Genomic DNA, 15,954 nt, shown 5'->3' with positions numbered 1-15,954 from the left:
GAAAAGGATGTAGAGTTACTCACCGTCTGGACTTCCGTGCGGCTGCTCCAGTTGGAAAATTTGGTTCAGTCGGGAGAAGATTTTAACATACTCTGTACACGAGATGGGCGGCCATATAAATTTAATAAATACATTTCACAGTAAAATAAATTATTATATCAGAGGTTCGGTTCAGTTCCTGATTCTTGAAATCTAGATACATCAGATTTAGGTCCCAACATTTTCCAGTCATAGGAATTCTGGGAATTGAAGTCCAACACTTCTAGACAGTGCCAGATTTTAAGAAAAAGGTATTTGTTGTGGCATTAGATTTGATCTTAGATTTTACAATATTTTTACTTCCTTCAAAACTTCTATATACTATTATATTTATATATTATTTATGATGGAAACATGACAGAAGTAAACACATAAACACAGTCCAGTGGCCTTATACTGGATGTCCAATTCAGCTATGTGTATCTTCTAGGGAACCAGAGAACGCACATTGTGGGCAATCTTGCACAATATATTTAAAAGTTTGCACATCAGCACCATACATGCAACAACAGGAATCTTTTCATTCCCATTGATAGTAGGGAAGAGGCATGTCTTCTACTATCATACCTAATTCTGTTCAATTTTGACTAGAGCAAAGCAGGTCATAACCAGGTGAGGGATACTAATGATGAGATCACAAGAAAGTACTTTGGACCATTCTTCTCTCCAAGCATTTTCAGGCTTAAACTGGATAGATGTTAAAGTGAATAGCTATTTTCCAAGCTGGCCTATGAAATTGCAATTGTGATGGGTTGAACATTGTCCTGGTGAATAGAGAGCCTTGTTCAACATCTTTGATCTTAGCCAAATGACAGCTTGTTGTGTTCTAACGTGAGGTCATATAAGATTGCTAAGTACTGGTAACCAGTGCACAGGAGTGGGATGCAATATACCAGAAATGATATGCATTGTCTGGCAGAGGTGGATATCTGGCACAATATTCAGCTGCAGAATAAACCAAAGCTAAGGCTGGTGCTCGTAGGATGTTCTATATATTGATATTGCCAGAAAATGTATTGATATTGTCTGTATTTGAAAATAACCTATTATAAATAGAATAATCAGTTGTATTTTTAAATTTGTGCATTGTCCCTTTAACACAGGCAGAATGAAAAGAATATATATGGCTTAGAATTAAACTGCTGACTCTTGTTGTTCTCTGAGCTGCGTTGTTTGCAGACCTTTCATTACCTGACAGGGTAATATCATCAGCCTGGTTTGGTAATGAAATGTCAGTAAACCAACAGCTCAGAGGGCACCAAGGACTCCACACACTAGGGAAATTTTGCACTTAGATACCTGTTTTATATAATTCTAACAATAAACAATATAATAACAATGAGCAGATCGAAAGAGAACCAAACCTAAAACAAATGCCTCAGAACGCCAATGAAATTGATCAGAACTGAGTCCTGGAAAAATATTTAGGTTACTATTTGAGTAAATATTTAAAATTGAGGCTGGGATTTAACATCAGCTAACCTGAAATTTGTTTCAGATTGAGTGTACAGTATATGATTACACTCTAAAATAGGGGTCTCCAAACTTGGCAAGTTTAAGACTTGTGGACTTCAACTCCCAGAATTCCTGAGGTAACATGAGTGCAGGAGGAATTCTGGGAGTTGAAGTCCACAAGTCTTAAAGCTGTCGAATTTGAGGATCCCTGCTCTAAAACTTAGTTTAATACTAATAAGATTAAAGTTAACTAGAAACAAATTCCACAAGGAACAGGGAAGCTAATCATATGAGTTTCGGATGCCTCCCATCCTTCCAAGGTGGGTAGAATGAGGACCCAAATTGCAATATGCTGACAAACCGCTTAGAGTGGGCTGTTAAAGCACTATAAAGCGGTATATAAGTCTAAGTGCTTTTGCTATTTTATGTCCTGCAACTAATCTTATTTAAAGTTATATCTTCTGCCTGGGGTAGCCGAATAAACAGTTTAATCAGGAAGTGACTAAACGAAAAGATCATCGCAGGGGAAAATAAAGCGAAAGCTCTCAGGGACGGGGCATTTCGGAAGGACATCCGGCATTACATTGAACACAGCCGCTTGCTAACTAGCAACTGTGGGTTAACCATAGAGATACATTTGCAAAACAACATCCGCTCCCTGCTACTGAGCATTCCTAGACGCTAAAAATGAAGAGTGATATTCGGTGTACCTTCCAAAAAAAATAAAAGAAAAGCACATTAGGATTCGAATTTTTTTTACGATTGTGATCAGGAACTTTTAGAAAACGCTTCGAGGAAGCAGAGCGGCGTTTGGTAGCGCTTGAAACCCACTTTCTCAGTTCTTGATCTGCCCATAGAGGCGGTCTTCAATCGACGTTCTTCTAACTCTTTAGTATCTCTTTGAGCGAATTTTGCCTTCCGGGGAAGAAGCCGCGCTCGTGGTGCAGAGACGATTAAAGCGGCGCTGCCTCCGTCTTTCAGCTGAATTCTTGCGATGTCCTCTTCCAGCAAAAAGAAAAACAAGAAACGGCCTCCTTCGGAAAAGGACTCGGCTCTCGACCAACGAGGCTCAGCCCAAGAACTCCTCGGGTGGCAGAGGTTGTCGGTTGCAGACTTTCTGGACAAGGGTAGGATGCTGGAACGTGCGCGGGTTCGTGGGAATCGTTCATGAACCAGAAGTCTCCAAACTTGGCAACTTTAAGATTTGTGGACTTCAACTCCCAGAATTCTCCAGCCCACAAGTCTTAAAATTGCCAAGTTTGGAGACTTCTGGTTCGTGCTCTCAACAAGCCTATAAGGTAGACAAGGTTGGGAAAGCATTGAGGAATCTAAGGACCCTGGGATGGTCACTCTGGTTGTTGTGACAGAAGCTCTTGCAAGATTCTTGCTGCAGTTATAGCATCACTCCATCACATAATTGATGTTATCTTAATGTTATCTTGCCAAGTTTAAGACTTGTGGACTTCAACTCCCAGAATTCCTGAGCTAACATGACTGGAGGAGGAATTCTGGGAATTGAAGTCCACAAGTCTTAAAGCTGTCAAGTTTGAAGACCCCTGTCTTAAGAGATAACTGTGACATACAGAAATATATGGAGTAGTTCATTCCGGAATGAGTTGAGTTGGGACACAAAATTATGTCAATCCCTGTCCAAATCAGACACGATCAAGCCGCAGAAGCTCCCAGATGCTGTTTGCATGTTTGTGATCATCCTTTTTCTTTTGCAACATTTAATATAAAGCTGTTATTCTTTTTTAAAATTTCTGTATTGAACATTGCTGGTAGCTGGAACCGCACAAGATGGAATACAATTTTTTTTTTAGTATACATTTAGGACAAATGTCACCCTCATTACCTTTGGGAAAGCCAAAATTGCTTTGTTAGAGATCCTGAAAAGTGTATTTAATTCATCATCAGTTCAGTTCAGGACTACAGTAGCTTAACAGTTGTAATTAGCAGCTCCAGTTTTAAATAGTGTTATCATTTCTCCAAAACAGGTCAAGCCATGTGATTTTTCTGTAATTTCACAGTTACAGAATGTCACAGTTGTGGGTTAGGATATACCAAATTCCTTTTTGCCTGCTTAGGTTGTTTCAAGCATCTCCCCTGCCTTTCCTTCCAGTTGCGTTGGGTACTGCTCTGTATGGCGATTTTGACTTGAATTTGTGACAAGGCCCCTGGCTCCAACATAATATACCTACCTGCATAATGTCTAACATATAGTGCTCTTTTGGAAAACACCAGATCTGTCTTTAAAAGAGGGGGCAAGAGTTCGTTCTATACCAATGTGCTCTTGTTGCCCAATTTACATTATAGGTTTACAGTTGTTCCTAGCTCAAATAAATTCATGCAGGTATACTTTTTATTATTTAATTCATTTGTGGCTTGATGTAGTTCTTTTTCTTACTATTCTGCCACCTAGTGTACTTTCATGGACCATCTTAGGCACATTAACTTGCAACATTTAACCAATTTGGGATACATTGGGATTTGGAATAAAATTAACAAGAATTCTGCCACTTCTTGTTGATTACTCTAGTGTTCACAAGTTCTTTGGAGGCAGGGCATTGTAACTAAATTTGTTAAGTTGTGTTACAATGAATGAACATACATCACATTTCTTATTAATTCTATTCAGACTTAACTACATTGTAATGGCCAAGTATTTGAATGGTAATCATGGTTTGGAAGTTGTTCCTCAGTGATCCCTTAATACAGGTAGTTCTCAACCTACAGTAGTTCATTTAGAGACAGTTTGAAGTTACAATGACACCAAAAAAAGTGATTTATGATCATTTTTTATATGACATACTCATGGTCACATGATCAAAATTCAGTTGTCTGGCAACTGACTCTTATTTATGATGATGACATTGTCCCGGGGTCATATGATCATCTTTTATGATCTTCTGACAAGAAAGGTCATAAACTGGGATAAAAATCACTTTACAAATATTGCACAAATGGAAATTTTGGGTTCGTTTATAGTCATAAGTCAAGGACTACCTTTAATATGCAAAAATATAGTGAATGGGCAGAGCCGATTCTTTTTCCTTCTTGAACTTTAACATGTTCAAGGCAGCATAAAATAGAACTTTGTAGAACAACATGGGCAATGTTTATGAACACCAGAATGTTGTTCTTGCAACAGTCAATTGAATAGCCCAAAGATATCTAAATCAAAGGTATATTGCATATCATGTTCTGCTCTTATATTAACTTTGAGAAAATAATCTGCATTTTATTCTTAAAGAATTTAGATCAACCAAATGATAAGTAAATGTGTAATTGTATTTTTCTCTTTAATTTTAGAAGATGACAAAGTCCCCAAAATATACAGAGAAACTTTTGTGCAGTTGGCACTCAACACGATGAAGCTGGGAAATATTTGCATAGGGCGTCCAGTGCTGCTTACCAGTACAAATGGGAAGCAAGAGGTGGTGTTTTTTTCTTATCAATTCTATGTGTATTTTTGCATGCAGGCGGATTGTTTATGTAATGGTGTATTTTATTTTTCTTCAAAGGGGTAACACTAGATGGATTATTTTTTACTTATATTTTCTATTATTTTGGTTAGGTTTGCACAGCATGGCCTGTTGCAGGCTTCCCTGGTAAAAAAATTGGCATAAGTGCAATTACACAGAAGAATCTGAAAGTGGTACCTGGTGATACGGTCTTTGTCCAGCCTGTGACTGGTGCTGTACTTCAAGCAGAGGAAGTGGAAGTTAAACTGGGGTATGTTTATAGCCATGCAATTTAAGATTCTGTGCATTGAATTGACATAGTCTATGAGTCCATGTGTGATGCTAACGAAGAACCAGTATAACAGATTTCTGCATGGGAATTGCTGTAAGAAGTCACTTTTGAGGGAGTCTAATTTATTTCTTACATTGGAGTACATTTGATGTTTTTGAAATAATGATATTTATTAAATTTTAACAATGATTATTTTATTTTTTCTTAGGGTTAAAGATGATTGTATCAGTACTGAAGACTTGTCCATTAGCCTCTTGAGAAACTTAGGTATGGGTTTAGTTTATGTTTTCTGGTTTATATTGTAGTTTTAAATTTTAAATACATATAAATTTCTGTCTGTCCTGTAGTCAAATGTTTTGGATTTCTGAGTTTTACAGAGATCCAATACACCACTCTGGAGCAAGAGTATCAAGAATAGGGAAAAATACTAATTTGAAACTTTATAATTATTCAGTTTGAAGGGTGCCTTTTAAAAGTGCATAGAATATTCTCTTAAGAAGGAAACTGCTATTCAAAAATAGGTTGTTCTGCCTCAAAACAGGCTCATAGGTATGCTTTGTTAAAACTAACCTTTCTGAGCTTTTCTGTTGGATTTCTATGCCATGTAGTCTTATTTTCTGTGTATCTTAAATTGTCACAGTAAATTAATTTTGGATGCTAAAAGCAAGTATAAAAGTAGAATATGATATCCCCATTTTGATTTAAGTCCTTCTAAAGGACTGACAATTATTTTACTGTGTTAAAGCTTACCAAGACTATGGAAAATGCAAAGTTTTTTAAAATTAGAGCACTGGCAGTTAAATCATCAAGATCATTGCTTTTGTTTTGAAAATAATTGTACTTCCTGATATATTGCTATTATTTACAGATACTTTTATGCAGTAATATTTTAAATGGAGACTATGTGAGAAATCTGATTGGTTTTCTTAATCTTTCTTTTGCAGATGGAAAGATAGTATTGCCAGGAAATTTCCTACAAGTTACTTTCTATGGCCGATCTTGTGATCTAAAGGTTACAAAGGTGAAAGGAATGGATGGTGTGTTGCTGGAAATGCAAGATGTTTTAAAGATACCACAGGAATTACCACTGGAGAATTCGACTAATAGTCATTTCAATTTATCTATTGAACTTGGAAAACTAGTAATAACAGACAGTGAAGTATCTACCAGTACTCCATGTAAGCATGAGGATCATAACATATCCACGAATGATTCTTTAAATAATATGAGGCATGAAGCATTGAGTCCTGATCCAGCAGAGATCCTTGATGGTGATGGGTCTAACCTTCATTCTGAATCAATCATATCACAAGATTGTGAGAAAGGTTTTGCAGGTGAAGGATTACCTTTGGCTGATAAAACAGGACTGTCACAGAATTGGGAACCATTTTACTTCATATCGTCAAGGACTAGGATCAATTTCATTCAATCACAAGCCAAAGTGACAGAAGAATGCAATCTTGAACCAAAAGTTACTTACGATTCAATAGGTGGACTCAGTAACCAGCTGAAAACTATAAAAGAAATGATTGAACTTCCTTTGAAGCAGCCTGATCTATTTAGGAAATACGGTAGGATATCTATGATATAAACGTGTGGTATAAATTACTATTTTTCATTTGGTAACCCTGTCAAATAATGTAAGACATAGTTTAAATGCATTTATTTTTCTTAAAATGGCAGATCTTATTCTGCTTTTAATATTTTGTTTTTCTTGCCCTAGTGCTGTACAATGACTTAGTTGTTTTTTTTTCTGTCATGTTTTTCTTAACCATTGCTTGTTAAATAAACTCAAATGAATTAATGGCCTAAATCAGTTTTTTCCAAATAGTTTTCCTGTGGTGGGGCATCCCAAAAAGCTCCTCTTAGAATTGGGCAGCTTTCTTTAAAGGTACATATCGGAGAAAGGGTAGAAAAATTTACGTTAACTGTCTTGCATGGTTTTTAAAAGCTAATAAAATTTATAAAAGGCCCTTCTTTTCAATTATTTAAGTTAAAAGAAACAAATACACAACAGTAGTTAAAAGGGCTCTTAGTAGCAAAAATTGTGCTGTTGATTGTTCGGTTCCTTACTGCCATTTGGAATGTTTCTAAAAATAATTGTGACATATTTCATATAAAATACAGTTTTTCATTAGTAATTTAATGTTAACACAGGGACAATTTTATTATTGCCATTATGAATGTCGAAGAATTAAATTCAGTTCTTTGCTGTTTATGTGTGACACTGAAGGAATCCCACCTCCAAGAGGAGTGCTATTATATGGCCCTCCAGGTACAGGAAAGACGTTGCTAGCCAGAGCAATTGCAAATGAGGTTGAAGCTCACTTCTGTACAGTTAATGGTCCAGAAATAATAAGCAAGTAAGTGCCCTTCATTGATTTATTTCAGACTTGCTTTATCTAAGTTTAAATTGGCAATGTACTTACTGTTTTTAAAATACAAGGCCTCTTTGTTACCCAGTTGGGATATAGCTACGTCTGTAAATGTAAATGAAGGACAGATGATGTATTTATATCAAGATTTTGACACAATAATGTACTTATATAGGAAATTGTATGGGGGCCAGACTTTTGACAATGAATCATGTTTAATTTTCTTGTAGATTTTATGGAGAAAGTGAAGCCCGGCTACGACAGATATTTTCTGAAGCCTCTTTACGGTATGCTTCTATTACACAGTTACTTCAGATGGTTTAAGTTACTTCAGATGGTTTAACTTAAGGAACAGGTAACTTTTTTGCTCTAATGGCATATTTAGAGCAAATATTTTTGAGCTTTCATAAAATAGCTGCCAAGAGAGGCAGTTTGTCTATTTAAAAATGGCTGCTGGGCTCACAAAGTGTTTATTTCCTAGAAGGCAAACTGCTAAAATTCCTTGCTACCAACTCTTCTATCTTCAGAACATGCTTTTTAGCACTTCAGCTTCGCTTTGTCTTTCTTTTGGGGTAGATGGAGTTTCTTTGAAGAAAGCACTGACTTACAATCATCAAAAAATGAATATGCAGCTTAGTCCAGAGGCATTCTTCTAAGTAAATGATGCCAAAGGCTGGAATTTGTTTTGCTGAATGCTAGATTCCCATTGACTATTTTTAGTTAGAATAATATTTTTTGAAACTATTTGGGTCAACATAGCTGATGGACACCAATGAGATATCTGTAGGCTGATTGGTGCTCATAAGGATCATACTGCTTACCCAGGTGGATGGATGGATGGATGGATGGATGGATGGAGGGAGGGAGGGAGGGAGAGAGATAGATAGATAGATAGATAGATAGATAGATAGATAGATAGATAGATAGATAGATAGATAGATAGATAGAAACAAAAGCCCATCCCCCAGGATAATTGGCAGAAATTTATAAATGTCAGTATGCCATACTGTTCTCATAGCCTTTGTCTTTTGGTTTATATTTTCATTGGGGTTACATTTTCCTTTCATGTTTTTAAGAATACCTTCTTTATTTCTGTGATGGTTAAAGCGTGTGTATTCCTAATTTTGGCCTATATTTAGCGTTTGAATATATACACTGTTTTAAGATACATTCTTATTTTCTTAGCTGAACCATGAAATGCTGTAATCAGCTGAATATTTGAATTATTCAGTGAGGTTATTCAGTGTCATAACTGGTGGCAGCACCCAACTCTTTGATTAATCTTGAGAAAGTTAAGCAGAGTTGGGCTCAGTTAGTAATTTGATGGAGACTACCAAGAAGTCACAGGTTAGTAGATGAGGTTGAAAACATACCCTAGAAAAAGGCAATAATGGTTTGAAAAGTAGGGCATTCCTGTATAGTCTGTAGACATTGAATTTAATTTGAGGATGTCTTTACCTTTTCATTTTATTTCATTATTTCATTTTATATGCATATTTATTCTAATGTACCTATTGTAAGAGGTATGCTATTATTTCCCTTTTAATATTCCAAGAAACATTTTATTTCTCATTTTTGTTAAGGCGACCATCCATAATATTTATTGATGAAATTGATGCACTATGTCCAAAGAGAGAAGAAGCCCAGAACGAAGTTGAAAAAAGAATTGTAGCCTCATTGTTAACACTGTTGGATGGTATTGGATCAGTAAGTCTCTTTGTCTCTTTGCTCATCCCTTCTGTGATTCTGAAACATAAAGTAAACTAGACATTTTGCCCAATAATGCTTTGGGGCAAAATTTATTTTTCACTGATGATTCCATATTATGAAACGGGAGCTTACATTACATAGGTGTGCCTTGTATGTTGTTCCAGCTATGGAACGTGTCATGATGGAGCTACATTGCTTAGGTCAGGCCTGTCAAACTGGCAACCCATGGGCCAGATATGTCACATGCAGGCCACACCCACTCTGTCTCCACAAAGGCAAAAAAACATTACGATAAGTCACAATATGTCATGTGACACAATTGAGTTTGAAACCCATGGCTTAGGTGGTAGAGTCCAGAACCAGTTAATTATGTGAAGACACCACACTGCTGCATGGTTGGAAATTGTGCCATAGTGAATGGTACATCTTATTAAAATCTTAAAATTACTTAGATCGTCGGTTCAAGCCAGAAGGTAGCTTTCCCTTTAAAAGGAACAAAGGGCACCTTTAGTTGTTTTAAGCATCTGCAACACTTTGCAACTGAAGCCAGTGGCTGTTTTGGAAAAGCCATGGGTACACATGCTACTCCTGTTGCTTTTTTTTTTTAAAAAAGATACAATCTGCTGATAGCCATGAGATTTGCATGTGAGTTTAATTGTGACACTCTATCCATACCAAAACATCTTGTCACACCATGATGTCGGGTCTTTAGCTGAAAGACATATTTTCCCAGGATGATGTGACTTTGTGACTATCTCAGAGCACCTTTTTGGTTTCTGATCCAAATTCTGTATTACCTTGATAGTTTTAATCTGTGGCAAATAAGGATAAGCTAGTAGAGAGCTTTTCAAGAATTCTGTAAAATCTGTGTTAATAAATTATCTGAGCCTTGTTTAATAAGTATTTGTATAACTCTTAGAAAGCAAGATCATTGTTCCCAGTAAGTTTACTGCTACCTTGAAAAGAACCAACACTCTTTATGTGTATACTGGATTGTGGACTTAATGAGAAGTTCTTGCTGATGTTTTGTGAAATATCATGGCTGCTTTAAAAAGATACAGTAGTCTTATCCATCTTTATCCCAATGCTTACTCTACAGTACTATTCATTTCTACAACTTATAGTAAACCTGTTTTCAATAAATTTTTCTTGTCATTTAGGAAGACAATGAAGGGCAGCTCTTAGTTCTTGGAGCTACCAATCGCCCTCATGCACTAGATTCAGCCCTGCGCAGACCGGGACGTTTTGATAAAGAGATAGAAATTGGAGTTCCCAATTCTAAAGATCGACTAGACATCTTAGAGAAGGTTCTCAGTAAGACTCCTCACTCATTGTCAGCATCAGATTTGACTCAACTAGCAGACAGTGCCCATGGGTATGTAGGAGCTGACTTAGCAGCACTGTGCATGGAAGCAGGTAAGCTAAATGTGCTTCATGCTGAACATCAGTGTTATTGAGATAACTTTAGCATTTACTTACAATAAATCATTATCTGTGTATATGTACTAAGAAGGCATGGTATCTATTTATACTTTGAGTAGAAGATTATTTAAATATAATTAATTAAAAATTATATAACACTGGAAGTGGAATGGATGTATCCTGTTTACATGACTTGTGTCTACTGTTTAGCATTTTACTAACATGGCTCAATATAGCACACTATAGAGAAAAAATAATGTGGACGAAGTTTGGACAAGTTTGTTCATTGAAAACTATATGAGATCAGATTAGCATAAGTTTTGTAACAGAACAAAACATTATATCAAGCATAAGTCTGTGTTTGTATATCATTTAGTGTGAATATATTGAGGACAGCTTGTTTTCTATTGTGTATAAAGTGAGCAAAATAATGTTTAAAATGGAAATGCATTAAATAATGTCATATAATAGCATATATTCAAGTTGCTTTTTAAAAATATACATCAAGATCAGTTAAAATTTGGACATGAATTAAATAAATTGTTCGTTAAAATACTACTTCAGCTGTAGTGAACTGACCTCTAGTGGTAGGAAATAAGATTTCATGCAAATACGTTTAAAACTGTTTCTTATGTAAAAGGAATCTCTGAATTAAGACTATTTTTAAAAAGTAGGAAAATTGGGATGATTATAACGTCTGAAAACACATGGATATTATATACTGCAAAATAGTAAATCATTAGTAAAACTTACACTAGGTAAATTCTTTAAGGATAGTTTTAAGTAATGTATTCTCACGTGCATCATACTCCAAGAAATAAAATCTGTACAACCTTTCATATCAGGGGTCGCCAACCTTTTGGGCCTCAGGGACCACCAAACTCATACTTTTAAATCCTGAGGACCACTAATCCATTTTTTTTAAAAAAGATAATATATTTAATATGAAAAATTAAATTTATATTAAATATAAATTATATACATATACATATATATAAATGCATATATATATGTGTGTGTGTGTGTGTGTGTGTGTGTGTGTGTGTGTGTGTGTGTGTATATAAAATTTGTTTTCTTAAGTTTTCACAGGTATTTTATATGTATGGTATTCATCTTTGTTGGTATTTTCCACGTCATTATAGTTGTGCTTTTAAAGTTGTAGCAATGTTTCGCAGAATCTCATCTGCCATCATCAGGCTTCTGAATAGGCTTCTCTATATACAGAAGCCTGATGATGGCAGATGAGGTTCTGCCAAAGCGCTGCTACAACTTTTAAAGCACAACTATAGCGATGAGGGAAAATACTTGAACAAAGCTGAATACCATACATACATACATACATACTCGTAGATTTTCACGGGTACAGGTATGTAGGACTAGGTGTGTTCGGGTCTTTTCCCATGTAAGATTAAGAGTATCTTGAGTTAGCTGTCACCAATAGGAGTGGGATGCTGGCTACCTGTGCGGCAGGGCTGCCGGATGTGGGGAGGCGATTACCGGGTGGGATAAATAGAATGCTGGGATCGATAAACACTCAGCACTAACTTTACTTACATATGCTCGCTGCTTCTTGCTACTGCTACAGCTGTGATGGAATAAACCACTGTTATTCCTTTGGATTCTGTGATTATTGCCTCATCTGCATGGCTGGCCATAGAGTGGCTGAGACCCTGGTAATGTGAGAGGGGGAGATATGAAATGACAGGGGACCAGATTGGGGGGGCTCTGTTTTTCTTCTATTTGAGGGGGAACCAGTTCCTCCCCTCTAGACCTTCCCAGCCTCCAGACACCATGTGGCTTCTTTTGAGTCCCAGCAGTAAGGATGAGAGAGGTCCCTCCTTTCACTTCGCTCTGCCCCAGTTATGATTAAGCGTTTACAATTTTGTTATAATTAAATAAACTATATATATATATGTATGTATGTATGTATGTATGTATCATACTGCCATTTGCATATTTGTGTTCAAGAAGAGATATTTCTGTTGGTCAAAGTTGTACCATATGTATGGTTTGGCATTTTAATTATTTTTATGTAGGAATAAAAGTATTCCAGAAAGACTGTACCAGCCAGAATTCATGATTTAGCAACCAATTTCTGTTACAGTGCCACCCTTATACTTCAAGGATATCTAATTCACCATGAATCCTCACTTGAAGCAGGCATTGATAAATTCTCTTTTTCCTCTCTTCATACCTCATCCTTTTTTTTCTGACTATGCGTTACTTTCTTAGTAATATAGTTTTTTCCTAGTAGTTTTCATTTTAAATGAACTTTGACTTAAATCTTGCATTGTTACAGTTTGTTGTAGGACTGTTGGCTTTATTTAATTTTTAATTGAAGATTATCTTTATTGTTTGTAATCTTTTTCTAAGGTACTTTGGCAAGAAGATAGGTACAAAAATGATTATTAATATCATTGTCATCATTTAGTTGGGGACAATTTTAGCACTTCATATCCTGCTCAATCTTCTTCTTCTTCTTCTTTTTCTTCAGCGTTTGTCTCGCGCTCGGGCGAGGTCCGCTAATGTCCTTAAGTACTGCTTCCACACCTCTCTGTCTACCACGTATGTCGGGTCTGCCTTCGCGATCTCTAGATCGGCCTTGATCGTGTCCATCCAGCGTTGCTTAGGTCTACCACGCGGTCTCACTCCTCCGACAGTCACCTTCATTGCAGATTTGATGATAGATTCTTCCTTGGCGCGGCTCACGTGGCGAACCATCGTAGCGGGACTGCCTCATGACCGTGGGGATGGGCACGACGTTGAACCGTCTACGCACTTCTTCGTTCCTGGACGCGATCGAGTAGGGTGAGGCCTACTGACCATCGGAGCATTCGCATCTCCATTATCTGGAGTCTGCTTTCAACTTCTTTGGTCGCGGCCAGCACTCTGCGCCGTATATGGCCACGGGCGCACCACAGAGTTATAGATTTTCGCCTTCAGGCGCATCGGCATCTTCTTGTCACAGAGGATGCCCGTGACGGACTTCCATTTGCCCCACGCTGCGTTGATCCTGGCTGCCACCTCAGTTTGTAGTAGGCCTTCTTCCCCAAGAATAGTTCCCAGGTACTTGAAGGTGGAGCGCGCGGTAGCTCCTGCCCGTTCACGTGGATGGAGCCTGTCATTTCATTGTCAGTGGTCAGGTATTCGGACTTCTTTAGGTTCAGCCGGAGCCCGAAGTGCTCGAGGTGGTCGTGCCACTGTTGGACTAGGTGCTCGAGTTCAGCCTTGCACAGGTTAGCCAGGAACACATCATCGGCGTAGAGCAGCGTCCATGGGGCGGGCGTGTACAGGTCGTGTGTAATTGTGTCCATCACCAGAATGAACAGCAGTGGTGAGAGAGCAGAGCCCTGGTGTACGCCGACGGTGATATTAAACTCCTCTGATATCCCAGCTGCCGCTTTTACACGGCTTTTGTGACATCTGTATAGGAGTTGGACCCATTGTACGAGCAGCTCAGGCACGCCGTGATCTCGCAGTGCGTACCAGATGAGATCGTGCGGGACTCAGTCGAAGGCCTTTTCCAAGTCCAGGAAGGCGGTGTGGAGCGGGATTTTCTTCTCTCTGTGAGCCTCCATCAGCATCCGCACACCGAAGATGGCGTCGGTGGTGCCGCAGTTCTTGATAAATCCGGCCTGGTTGACGCTGATGTCGACGATGTCCCGAATGCGCTTATCAAGGACACGTTGAAGATCTTCATAGTGTGTGACAGTAACCTGACCGGTCTGTAGTTGGAGCAGTCCGCTGGGCTGCCCTTTCCCTTCCAGATCGGAACAGTGGTGCTGCGGTACCAGTCGTGTGGCACTTTTCCGTGGAGGCGATGTTGTTGAACAGCTCGCACAGCCACAATGCCGAGCCCGGTAGTGCCTTTTTCCAGAAGTCGGCAGGGATGTCGTCTGGTCCTGTTGCCTTACCGTTTTTCATGGCCTTGATGGCGTCGGTGACCTCGCTGGCATAAATGCCTGAGACTGGGCCTTCAACCGGGTCACCTCGCGGGGTTCGTGGGTGTGGGAACTCCTCGGTAGAGATCTTCTCGAAGTATTGCCGCCACCTCTCGGCAGCGTCTCTGGGGTTCACGATTAAATTTCACCTTTCGTCGTTGATCCCATGAAACTGGTCAATGTCCAGGGTCTTCCTGTGTCTGCTTTTGGCTAGGCGGTAGATCTCATTCTCGCCTTCTCGCGTGTTCAGCTTCTCATAGATGTCATCGTAGTGGGAGCTTCTGGCTGTCGCTACTGCTTTCTTGGCTGCCTTTTTGGCAGCCTTGTATTCGCAGAGCTTCTCGCTGGTCTTGTCCTGAAGAAAGGCCTTGTAGAGCCGTTTCTTCAGGTGTACGGCATCTTGTACTTCCGGTGTCCAGAGCCATGTATCTCGTTCGATGCGTCTCCGTCCTGGCTTGGTGCAACCAAGCTGTTGGCAGCCGGCAGTGTGAACAGTGCTCTTCAACATGGACCATGCTTCCTGTGGCCCGTCGACCATCTGCAGGAACTGCTCCGGTTTGATAGAGGGGTCCCGCCATCTTCTTCTGGTTCCACCACTTGATTCGTGGCTGGTCTGCATTCCTTTTGTCAATCTTGGTCTTGGGCTTGCTGATCCTGATCTTCGCCATCAGCGGCCTGTGCTGACTGCTCGATTCGCGCGGTACACCTTGGCGTTGAGCACGTTTTAGCGGCTCTTCGTGCGATGATGTAGTCGATCTGTGTGTGGTGGCTCCCGTTTCTGCTATGATAGGTGAGGAGTTGAGATTCTCGCCTAATGAAGCAGGTATTCGTGATGGTCATATCATGGGAGTCGGCAAAGTCCAGGATCCTCTGGCCATTCTCATTCGTATCACCTGTGCCGTGCCCACCGTGGCACTGGTGTCCGTTTTTGTCCCGCCCTACATGACCATTCAGGTCGCCCGAGATGATGATGTCGTCTTCGTGTGGGATCTGCCTGAGTTGGATGTCGAGCAGTTCCCAGAAGGTATCCTTCTCCTCCTCGTGACATCCGGTCTGAGGGGTGTAGGCGGACAAGATGTGTTGGGGGACGAGTGGTCTGCCACCTCCAAGTGGTGTCCCCTGGATGCGCGAAGCCGTCAAACGCTGACCGTAACTGAGAGCAGACCCTCCGACGACAGGCCCACGCGACAGGCCGGCTGGAGTACTCAATTGCCGCATCAACATGGTGGAAACGTCCACTACAAAACACACGCCCA

At 39.3% G+C, this 15,954-nt stretch overlaps 1 protein-coding gene across 3 annotated transcripts in view; it reads left to right on the top strand.

The window, feature by feature from the left end:
• The first annotated feature begins 2,398 nt into the window (after window positions 1-2,398).
• AFG2A (AAA ATPase AFG2A) overlaps window positions 2,399-15,954 on the top strand; it is a 126,131-nt gene continuing 112,575 nt past the window's right edge. For 2 of the 3 annotated variants that reach the window (XR_015744127.1, XR_015744128.1), the window contains exons 1-9: window positions 2,399-2,621; window positions 4,807-4,931; window positions 5,072-5,229; window positions 5,459-5,517; window positions 6,195-6,821; window positions 7,484-7,613; window positions 7,856-7,912; window positions 9,209-9,332; window positions 10,496-10,751. Coding sequence is in view for 1 of the 3 variants with exons in the window: in XM_026698006.2 (XP_026553791.2) it covers window positions 2,489-2,621; window positions 4,807-4,931; window positions 5,072-5,229; window positions 5,459-5,517; window positions 6,195-6,821; window positions 7,484-7,613; window positions 7,856-7,912; window positions 9,209-9,332; window positions 10,496-10,751 (1,669 nt within the window). In the remaining 2 variants the exon portion in view is untranslated. The remainder of the gene's footprint in view (window positions 2,622-4,806; window positions 4,932-5,071; window positions 5,230-5,458; window positions 5,518-6,194; window positions 6,822-7,483; window positions 7,614-7,855; window positions 7,913-9,208; window positions 9,333-10,495; window positions 10,752-15,954) is intronic. The other variant, XM_026698006.2, reaches the window with a different exon arrangement.

Source organism: Pseudonaja textilis, chromosome 6, assembly GCF_049901715.1.
Source record: "Pseudonaja textilis isolate UNSWEBS1 chromosome 6, rPseTex1.2, whole genome shotgun sequence".
Classification (NCBI taxonomy): domain Eukaryota; kingdom Metazoa; phylum Chordata; class Lepidosauria; order Squamata; family Elapidae; genus Pseudonaja; species Pseudonaja textilis.
Note: the sequence above shows the minus strand (reverse complement) of the source record. Positions and strands in the feature narration are given on the sequence as shown.